Consider the following 10,812-nt stretch of genomic DNA (forward strand, 5'->3'; position numbering starts at 1 on the left):
CCCCCAATCTCCTCGTTCTGTCTCTCCTCTCCTTAATTACCCCCATTTTCCAATTACCCCACCACCACGAGCGACATCAGACCAGACCGTAACAGCGGTACATCTTTAACGTGTTCCTGGCTACGACTGTCATTGACCCCCCCCGCCCCCAATTGTGTCTTACCTGAACCCCCACCCCTTCTCCTTGTCGCTGCAGGCTCAGAGAGCACAGAACAGAGTTTGTGGGTTCATCTGATGATTCTGTGGTGAGGTGGACAGCTTTGACCTGTTAATCAGTGTCTGTGTTGGTGGGAAAAAGAAAAGAGAAGAGACATTTAGTCACCTTCAAGAGGCAATAGTACACAGATGAGGCTCTGGGGTAGGAAAACTACAAAAAAAAAAGCAAAAAAAAAAGCACTTGTTTGTTCAGCAATATATGCAACGTTAGAACCTCTACGGTCGTTTTTACCGTGATGATTTTCCGTACAAACATAAAAACAACATCTCAGATTTTCATTGGGAAACCGTTTAGTTTGGACGTAGCCTGTTTTTGTTTCTAACGCTGACGGCATCGACTGCTGTCAGTTCCCATCAAACTGTTTCATCAATCAGTTTGACCCAGAGGCGATCCTTCAGGGCGAGGACAACGTGAAACGGCGTCAAAGCTGCAGCAGGGCCACAAATCGTGTAAATAGATGTACAGTTCCTGTCCAGATCCTCGGGTCTCCCTCTGGTTGGGCTGCCTAACCACTAACTCCACACTACTGACCACTACACTATACCACCCTGCGGTGTGGATGGACTACTAAGTCAGAGCAAAAAGAAAGAGTTGTCTCACAACTTTAAAACGTAAATCTCGTGTTTTTCTTCTCAGTAGCTAACCGATGTAGCAATAAGTCCGAGAGGCTTCCTCTGAGTGTTGAATCCATTCGGGTGGACCACGAGGTGCTATTGGGAGACTTAAAAAAGGTATATGTTTTATGTCCTTTTTCCTGCCTGTAGAGGGCAAAACCTGCAGACCTATCACTAATTTGTTCCCGCTTCGTCTGCACGGCGCCGTCTACCTTCAAATTTACATTTCCCTGCAGCTTTGTGCCTTTCCTCCGTTGTACTCGTGTTGCGTTTGATGCTCTGATTAACAGGTCAAATCTGGAAATGTTTGTAGTTCAAAAAAAAGGGGGGGGGGTGGTTAAGCTAACTAATCAGCATTAAGTTCAGTTTCTATTTCTCTAATGGGAATAATATTCTTCTAGTTTCTGCTGTCACTTTTATCTATCAGCTTTTGGGCTCTGCTAAATTCCAATATTTAAAAACAAAAAACAAACAAAAATAATAATAAAAGCTCCCCCCCAACTGGACTGTACCTTCTGCACAGTAGTTCATTATCGACAGACGAGGTGCTCGTGTTGCTCTCTGATCATTTAATAATAATCAGTAGCCCCCCGGTCTCTTGCAGTCTTTAGAGCTTGGCACTTTAAAAAAAATCAAAACCTGGCCAGTCCACCATGGCTGGTCTGACCAAAAAAAAAACAAAAAAAAAAACTTCAAACAAAAGAAGCTACTCGTCACTTAAAGTGATATCAGCTGTAGTGTAGTCTATATTTCTTGTATTGGATTTTGTATTATATTTTCATAAATGTTCTGTTATTGAAAGAAAAGACAAAAAATAGTGAGTATATCTATCTATATCTATATATCTGTATGTGTATATGACAGACAGACAGGAGGCCAGGCTTGTTGAAGGGAGAGTGGGGGCAGGGGAGCTCCTACACTGGCCCCTCTCTTCTGGGTGACTCTCCTGCTGTCATTCTGTGCCTTTGTGAGCCTTTGACCTCCCTCCCTCCTCTTCGTCCCATCTCCTCGCTCCCCCTACTCAGGTCACGCTCCCCCTCCTCTTTAGTCGCATCTTCCTCCTTCTCCTCCTCCTCCTCGTCCGGCGGTGATTTCAGCCCCTACATGTTCCATGAAAAATGGGGGCGTGTGACTAGAAAACCTCCGTATGACACCCCCCCCCCCCCCCCCCGGTGAAGACGCTGTCCTGGCACCCCACCTTGTCTCTGCCAGCGCCGCCTCTGTCATGGAAAACAAAACAAACACTGGTAAAACTCCCATGGCAGCTTCTAGTCCCGCCCCTCCTCCCTAACTTCGAACAACAATCGGGGGTTTCTGAACGTCTGGGCTTGAAGCGTGTTTCTTTTTTTTTATTTTTTTTTTTATTTTTACGACATTTTACTATTATTGTTTGTTTGACTATGTGTTTGTTGAATGGGAGCCACTGGGAGAGGAGCGATTTTTTTGTTTTAAAGAATTCAACCAATGGCAGCTTAAGGTGATATCCTCTTAGCTCCCGGTGGTCTGTCCCAGGAAAAAAAAAAAACTATAGTGTTACCCATTGATCAGGGGACCTCTTGACACACAGCAATATTACCATCTTGTGCTTTTCTGAGGGAGGGCTGGGGCAGGGTTGTTGTTTTTGTTTGTTTGTTTGTTTTAAAGACGAGCAGGTGGTTTTTTGTTTTTCCTCTGTGGTGCATTGATGGCGACCAACACGTTTCGTTTTTCAACCTCCTATCTGCACTCTCTCCACACACTGCAGGAGGTTCAAAAAATTAACCATTAAGTTGTCTTTTTTTATTTATTTGGTCCTGAAGAGTTTACATTCATGTCAAAGGATTTGTTCACAAGTGTGTATAGCAAATAAAACAAAACAAAAAATCTTTTTTTAAAATGTTGGTCAGATTCAGAGCAAATTAAAGATGATTCTCTTGCACAGAACCTCCCAGTTTAAAAAAAAGTGACACAAAGACGGGGCAAAAGGAGCCAGAAATGAGATTTTTTTTCCATTAAAACAAATGTACAGAGTACACACACACAAACACACTCTGAACGAGTGGTTACTGAGCAGCTGAGACGGGTTAACATTCTCTTTGACATTTTGAGGGAAAGTGTGTAATTCCTTTAATGATGTGCCTTGAGGAAACATTTTATTTTCTTTTTAAAAAGCAGAGATTGTACCATTTAGCAAAAAAAAAAAAAAAAACTGTTTTGAGCAGTTGCTACGACTTTTCGTCTGTTAACTTACAGAGCATTTACATCGACCGCCTGCTAACGTCAGAGTCAAAGCGGAGAAAAAGGGGAACTGAAAGCTGCAACACCGGACCGAGAAGTGATGGTTGCTTTTAATGTTGCTGTTGCACAGAGATTAGCTTCGGCGAGCACAGAAATAGCAGTAAATAAAAAAAATATTCAAAAATCACCACAGACCGGCCTGCTGATTTATGGTGCTTATATAAAAAAACAAAAAAAAACAAAAAAAAAAAAAAAAAAAACCACGATGACTTCCATGAAATATTATTCCTGCCAAACAAAAGCCACTTTTAATCCTTCCATACTTAAAGGAATTTGTGTTTGTGATCCATGACGAATAGCTTTAACTACCTGTAGGCTTTAGGGTCAGCTTCCCACTTTCTGCACTTCATCGCTTTTATTTCTGCATCTTCGCGCGCTTAGTTGGACGCTCTAGTCTCAGCCGGGAGGACTCCACGACAGGCGTCGCGTCCACACGAGGCCGGCTGGCTTGGATTCAGTCGAGACGAGGACGCTGAGGAGTCTGGGTTTGAAACGCTGTGCGGAGGAGGGAGAGTTCTGTGCCAGAGACCTGTGAAAATATTCCCTTTTTTAAAATATTTTACTTTAGCGAATGTGTAATCCGCATTCATGAAATGTGTTTTTTTTTTTTTTTTTTTTGTTCTGTGCGTATGTGTGTGTGTACACAAGTACCTGGTGCTGACTACATTACAGCATACACTTGAAGGTATTGTGTATTCTCTCATTGTAAAATAAATTAAAAATGTTTTCTACATAAATCCATAGTGGTGACATCTTTTTTTGTTTATGTGAACAGGAACACAGACAGCCTGTAAGTGAACAAAAGCAGCGGGAAAATGAAGATTATAGAAGCTTAAATGTTACGGGACTTCCTGTTTGGTCTGTGCAGCTGCAAAATCGTTTTCTGTAGGCTGGAATATCTGTTTTTCAAAAGGTCAGAGTTCATCTTTTGTTTCTGTAAAGCAGAATGATGACACAAAACATAAATTATCAGTTTTTATTCAAGCTTATTTTGACAATAAAACTTCACAATATTTTAAGGTGTTAACGAGCAGCTCTATCCAGATTTTAGACAATTATTTGAAATAAATGAAATCATTACAAAGGTCTAATTCTAAATAATTAATAAAAATACTTCACATTGACTTGTGTCTGACAATAATCCAAGTCTTTAACAAATAAATGAAAGAAACATCCAGCTAATTCCAATTTAAAGGGAATGCAGTCTTGAAATGTTTACATTATTTTTATCACGAGATAAAACTTCACAGAAAGGCAGAACTGAATGATCTAGTTTCATCATTGCACTTCAGTGACACAGTAAAAATCACATTATACAGTAAATCTGAGCGCAGGTCAAAGTGATATTCTGACACAAGTCATTTTGTTGTGATTGTCGGCGACAGTATGGGAGCAACTTCTGCTTTCTGATTTAATCACGAGAGCAACATCACAGGTCAGTACAAACGCAGGGTTTCCTTTTTGACTCGTTGAAAACTCATGATAGACAAACTTTCAAGAAAATTACACATTTAAGTTTTATCTGGAAATCTCACACCAAAATTATTTTACTTTTCTTTATAGATGTAAATAGATAAAACGGGATGAAGGCCAAATTACACAAGTTTATCAAATAAAGCCTAATAAGTCAGAAGTTGAGTTGTATCTGACGCTGTTAAAAATGTAAAAGAAGCTGCAGGTTTGAAAGGCAGACTTTTTTAAAAAAATTTTTTACAGAAAATAAAGAAACAAAAGCTCAGAACCTGAGAATTGATAAAACGTTAAGAACAAAAACATACGGAGAGTGCCGACAAACACTGAACTGTCTCACAGCAGGGGGTGAATCCACTGAGGCTGCTTCGAGTGCGGAGGCGATGGGAAGGCCTTGTTCTCCGTCAGACTCCCTGTCAGACGTACTGCTGGGGTTTCTGGGGGGCGGCGGAGGCGAGGGTCTTCGCTGCCTCTTTGGCCTTCTCCGACGCGTCCTTCATGGTGTCCCTGAGCAGCCGCTGGGGCGTCTCTCCTGAGAGAGCAGAGGGAGGATCATCATACAGACGCTGTTTCCAAATCCACAAATCACAAGTGAATGCCTCTCAGCGACTACTACAGAGTTTAGGTTAATATTTGCTTTTTTTCCCGTCTGACAGCATCACATTTACATCAATCTGACATTTCTGTAAGGATCTGCAGGATGTTCAGACATGGCGTTTTCAGTCAGGGATGCCAGGTGAAAATAACATGGTCAGAGGTAGGCCTGTCACCATAACAAATTTTACTGGATGATAAATTGTCTCAGAAATTATTGTGATAAACAATAACATTGTTGGAGACCAGTTTAAACTAAAGTAATGATATAACAACCCGTTTTTTGACGTTTACATGCAAAAGTTTACATAATGTAAAAGGAAAAAATAACTGTCAGCAATCCCAAGGCGTCAGAAAACTGAAGACGCTCCTCTGGCTGAATGCTACAGAGGTTAGGAGACCATGCACCTGGCAAATACCTGATGCCAGAGTTCACTCCTCTCTGTGTTAATAAGTAAAAAAAGAGGGAGACATGGGAAAAAAAGGCAAATGAAAATTATTGTCTTCATTTTAATTTATTTCCCTCATTTCAATTAATCGTAGGATGAATTGATTTATTGTTTATTGTAACAGGCCTAGTCAGAGGTGGGAAAAAGTAGCAAAAGTTTTACTCAAGAGTAGTACTACTTCAACATAGTTTTACTCAAGTAAAAATAAAAACTTGCCACCCAAGAAATCACTGGAGTAAAAAAAAAATGTAAAAAAAGGCTACCTGAGTAGTATCTGATCATAACATCTGATTGAATATTTTAAAATGATGTTATCAGATTGACAAGAAGTAGAAAGTTATGAGCAAATTCTGGTGTTTTTAAAGACTAAATGAAGAAAAAAAATACAAATAAATAATCTAAAAATAATAGTTCTCCAATTCAAACTTCTCATTATGAAACTTGTTACACTAATAATTACAGTAGGTAATGTGTGTGTTTACATAATTTGTTTTATTTTACAAAACAAGGAAAAATACTTCTATCAGTGACTATATCTACTGTTTACCAAATATTCACTTGACCTAAATGTTGCAGCAGCTCGAAAATATTAGAACAAAACTTGTGTCCAAACAAGAGACATAAACTGTGTCTCTGGTGCATTTCTGGTTAAAACTTATTTGTTTTTATCCAGTGAAGTTACTTACAATGAGTAGAGTCTTCTGAAAATTTACTCAAACACAAGTAGCGATACATTAATATTACTCAAGTACAGTAAAAAGTGTAGAGTAGTGTAGTGAAACTACTCCTAAAAGTATTTTTTTTCCCAAAATGTTACTCAAAAATTAACTGAGTAACTGCAGAGATGGGGACTTGTGACTCGGACTTGAGTCGCACTTAAGTCCCTACTATTAGAGACTTAGACTTGACTTGGACTTGTGGTTTGAGACTCGTGAACAATGCAAGTCTTTTCACTGCCCGGCTCACGATTCTCACTCCCTCAGTACACATCCATGCTCCGCTCCTTTCAGAACAAATACATAAAGTTTTAAGAGCAAAGACATTTACTCCTGCTCTCACTTTGAAAACTACACTCTTGATTAAGTCAGAATAATTCTTCCATACACTCCACTCACCCTCGCCTGAGAACAGGGAGGGCCAGCACCGCAAAATGTAATGACGTGTATCCTACGTGACAAACAGAGCTTCAGCATGCAGGTGTGTTGCAGTATATTTATTATAAGCTTTGCTTACAGAGACTTTATTCAACGCCGTGACAAAATGTCAAAATGCAAAGTGTGTGGAGTCTGAATACAAAATTTGTTTTTGGGATGACTTGTGCATCCCTTTTACTTTAAGGATCCTGTTTCATCATCTTTGCTGACATGCTTTTATTCATTTAAAAACATTCTTTCTGGTATTTTATTGTGAAATCAGCAGCAGACTTGTTGGATTTGTTCTTTGTCAATGACAAGATATAATTACAGTAAGACTACAAGTGCAAAATACCATTAACAATACTCTAAATGCTTGACTGTTGTTCTTTCAACCTTAACCTTATCTGCATCTTTAAAACAGTATTATGTTTTAATAGTATTATTAAAATATAATACTATGTTTTAATATTTGATTAAAATATAGAATATAATCTAGTATAGTTAGAATACCTTTGATCAAACTGCCAGTTAAATAATACATGCAACTAGACTTGGACTTGAGGTCGAGAGACTTGACTTGGATTTTTGGTCAAAGACTTGGACTTGCAAAAAAAAACAAAACACTTGTGCACATCTCTGAGTAACTGTAACTAGTTACTTGCCACCTCTGGTTAAGGTTTGCCACATTTGAAAAGCTGACCCAACAGAAAGGCTGTGTGAGTTAGCAGCCCTCCTCCCTTCATTGGTATGCTAGTATGAGCTGCCTCTCAGTGGATTCACGCCATGGGCTGTGGAGTGTATTTGCATCTGCCCTGACTGTGAACCCCTCACCTCAAGTGAAAGCAGAAGAAAGACAGAACGGGCCTGTTTCTCTGTGTGGGGAAACTTCTGATCAGCTTCAACGCTGCTTCACGTGACACGACGAGAACTTTTCAGCAGCGCCTTCTGTTGACAATAGGGGTGTAAGAAAATATCGATACACTGAAATATCACGATATTTCATTTCCCGATACTGTATCGATATTCTAAAGCCCTGTATCGATTTTTTTATTAAGGTTTGAAATGTCAACTTTCCTGCCAGCCATTCATTTTTATGTTGTAGTTCAGCCTCTGACCACTAGTTGGCAGCAGTGAACCAGCCATTTGGCTACYCTACCTCTTGAGGTAGAGGCTATTGTTAAGTGTTGGGTGACCATATTGTAAATTAATATTAAAAACTAAAAGCTGCAAAAAATATATTTTCAAACTATTGTCAAATTTAGTCTAATAATTGAAAACATGGATGAAATAAGAAATATGAAACAAATACAATAAAATACAAACAAAGCAGAACACAGCTAAATGTATCAAAAGTATGTCTATGTAATATTAGAATTATCTGAGACAATGAATTTTGGTTTTTCATTTTTTTCCCCCAGTAAGAGGTTTTTATTTAATAGGATTTTTGGACAAAAAAATCGCAATATATCGCCTTGCTTATAGTATCGCAATATATCGGGATATATCATATCGTGACCCCTCTGTCATGGTATGCATCGTATCGCCAAATTCTTGTCAATACACAGCCCTAGTTGACAGGCAGTAAAAGTCATTCCGTCATCCTGATCTGTTCAGCTACACGAAGTCTGTTACCTTCATCACCTGAACGATAAAAAAGCTTTTGCAGCTGAAGCTACGGCCTCACCTGTCTTTACTTGATGATGGAAGCAATGAAAGTTAACATCTGCAAGACAAGAAAACAGATGTGCAGCTAAATGCTCTAAAGGCCTGTGATGACTGAGGGGGGTGTCACAAAAAACACTACAGCTTGTTTTGTTTGTCAGCAGAAAACAAAGGAACACATGCAGGAAAAACTGCAAGCCCCAACATGCCCCATCATCAAATCAAATTCTACAAAAGAGTAACAACAAAAACTGAAGAACACTCAAATTTTTTCTCTGTGCTACGCTAGTCACTTATAATATTGTTAGTGGCATCATGTAGGAAATTCACCTGTTTCTCCAGCTTTTTAAAAACAATTCATTTATAAAAAGTGTTGAACTGTTTGGCTCCTCACAATCAAGAATGCAGAAACTACACAAACAAAACAACAAATCTGAAAGATGACACATATTTCAAGTTTCTGCATTTAGTTTTTTTTATGTCTCACCACAGAACTACCACTGGTCGTACATTCTAATACGTAGCTGTATATTTGCTGCAGCTGGTGGCAGTAATGTAGAGAGACCCCCAGCCTGCAAAGGATGCAAGACAACACTGTTGGTTTGGGGGAACACAACTAAACATTACTGTAACTCATTCCACTCTTATTTTAGCTACAGTTACCTAAAAGCAACAAACGGGGGAGGGGCTGCTACCTCAGCTACAGTCTACTGTGTGTGAGGCTCATATGTGGCATCATGAGACCGAACTGTTGGGCAACAGGCCCGGGATGTCAGATAAATGCCTCACTCCTGACGTACTCACCCCAACGCTCAGCCTGATGCCAAATCCTGCAGCGCCATCAACAACGGGGCAACAGGGCAGAACCACAACAATGGGCTTTTTAGACAACTACACGCTGCATCAGCACAACACACATATCAACACCACACTGAGCACAGATGGGCCGAAAACAAAACTATAGGTAGAAAAAATAAATTAATAACCTACAAGAGTTTTTCACAAGTTTCAAAAAATAATACTCTTTTTTCTATTTTCTCAGATTACTGTTCTGTTGTTTTTGGGTTTTAGTTTGTTGATCAGGCAACAGAAGCAACACTGAGGTAGGGTTGGGCAATATTGGCAAAAAAATAAATCACGATTAATTGTGGTATTTAGCCGATAACGATTAATTTGACGATTAATCCCCTGGAGTCCCTGGACACCCTTATTTCATAGTCACATGACCGATTTAGTGGGAAAGATTTGCTCTTCATAAAAATCTGTTCCAAATTGTGTCAAAATTACAGACTTCAGGCTATACATCAAATTTTAAATTGTGTTGATAAATAAATAAGTTACAGAACTTTTTTGATGTTTGTCATATTTGAAGCTGAGAGGAGCAGCGAACGGATTCTAACTGGTGGCATTAATCGTATTAATTGTCAAGTGCCAAAAATTAATCGATTAATGTTTTTTTGACGATTAATCACACACGATACGATTATGCCCAACCCTACACCGAGGTCAAATTAGATTTGTATTTTAATACGTTCTATATTTTATAACATTCAATAGCTGTTTTCCTTTTGTGCTGGTTTCCAGTTTGGTCTTTAAAAACACATGTAGACGCGTACATACCTTGTAAATTAGACAGTGCGTATTCAAGCCCCTTCATGGCTTTCTTCTGGTTGCTCTTAAAGCGAGCCAGTCCAAACTCCTGAGAAAAGACAGAAGGCAGGTTTTGTTTTGAAAATATGAACAGGCGATTCACAAATTTTGCACTTCCACATTTTTTTCCCAATTCAATTCAATTTCTTTATTCATTTCATTAAAGGGGCAATATCCTGTAAAATCAACTTTTTTGAGTTTTATATCATGTTATGATGTTATACTCTCATAAAAACATGCCCAAAGCCTTGCTCTGACTCATTCATGCATGTTTGAGAAATCCTGCAGTGTTTTTAGACAGCCATGCTGAGGAGAAAAAACGACAGGTGGGGACCAGAAACACCTCTGGGACGTGTCTTTAAGCCGAACTTCCTCATGGCAGAGTGCCACCCCCTCCCCCTCCCCACCACTGACGGGTGACGGGATGGGACAGCAGCAGAAGGTGGTTCTTAAAGAGACAGAGGCCAATTTCAAGGCTTTTAGAAGAGGAAGTGATGAGAAGATAAGTTTATTTTCTATTTAAACATAAAAACAGCATTTTAACTAGAAGCACTTGGAGAGTGCAAACTTCCACCAAGACCTATTTCCCCCATCCTGTAAGAGTTAATGCACAAAAGCAGAGATGGAAACACATTTGCTGAATAAGTTCTGACGTACAGTAGTGAACATTTAAGCAGCAGTATGATGGGATTTCTTCTTGGTGGAGTCCAATGTGAAAAAAAAGTCCGACTGGTCACCCGACG

At 39.3% G+C, this 10,812-nt stretch overlaps 1 protein-coding gene across 1 annotated transcript in view; it reads right to left on the reverse strand.

Moving 5' to 3' along the window:
• Positions 1–4,070: 4,070 nt before the first annotated feature.
• Positions 4,071–10,812, reverse strand: part of LOC106535485 (PRELI domain-containing protein 1, mitochondrial) — a 10,946-nt gene continuing 4,204 nt past the window's right edge. The window contains exons 5-6 of the mRNA XM_014032493.1: positions 10,040–10,118; positions 4,071–5,110 (exon numbers count right to left, since the gene is read on the reverse strand). Coding sequence (XP_013887947.1) covers positions 4,995–5,110; positions 10,040–10,118 — 195 coding nt within the window. The 3' untranslated portion in view covers positions 4,071–4,994. The remainder of the gene's footprint in view (positions 5,111–10,039; positions 10,119–10,812) is intronic.

The sequence above is a fragment of the Austrofundulus limnaeus genome, unplaced genomic scaffold (genome assembly GCF_001266775.1).
Source record: "Austrofundulus limnaeus strain Quisiro unplaced genomic scaffold, Austrofundulus_limnaeus-1.0 Scaffold1467, whole genome shotgun sequence".
Taxonomy (NCBI): domain Eukaryota; kingdom Metazoa; phylum Chordata; class Actinopteri; order Cyprinodontiformes; family Rivulidae; genus Austrofundulus; species Austrofundulus limnaeus.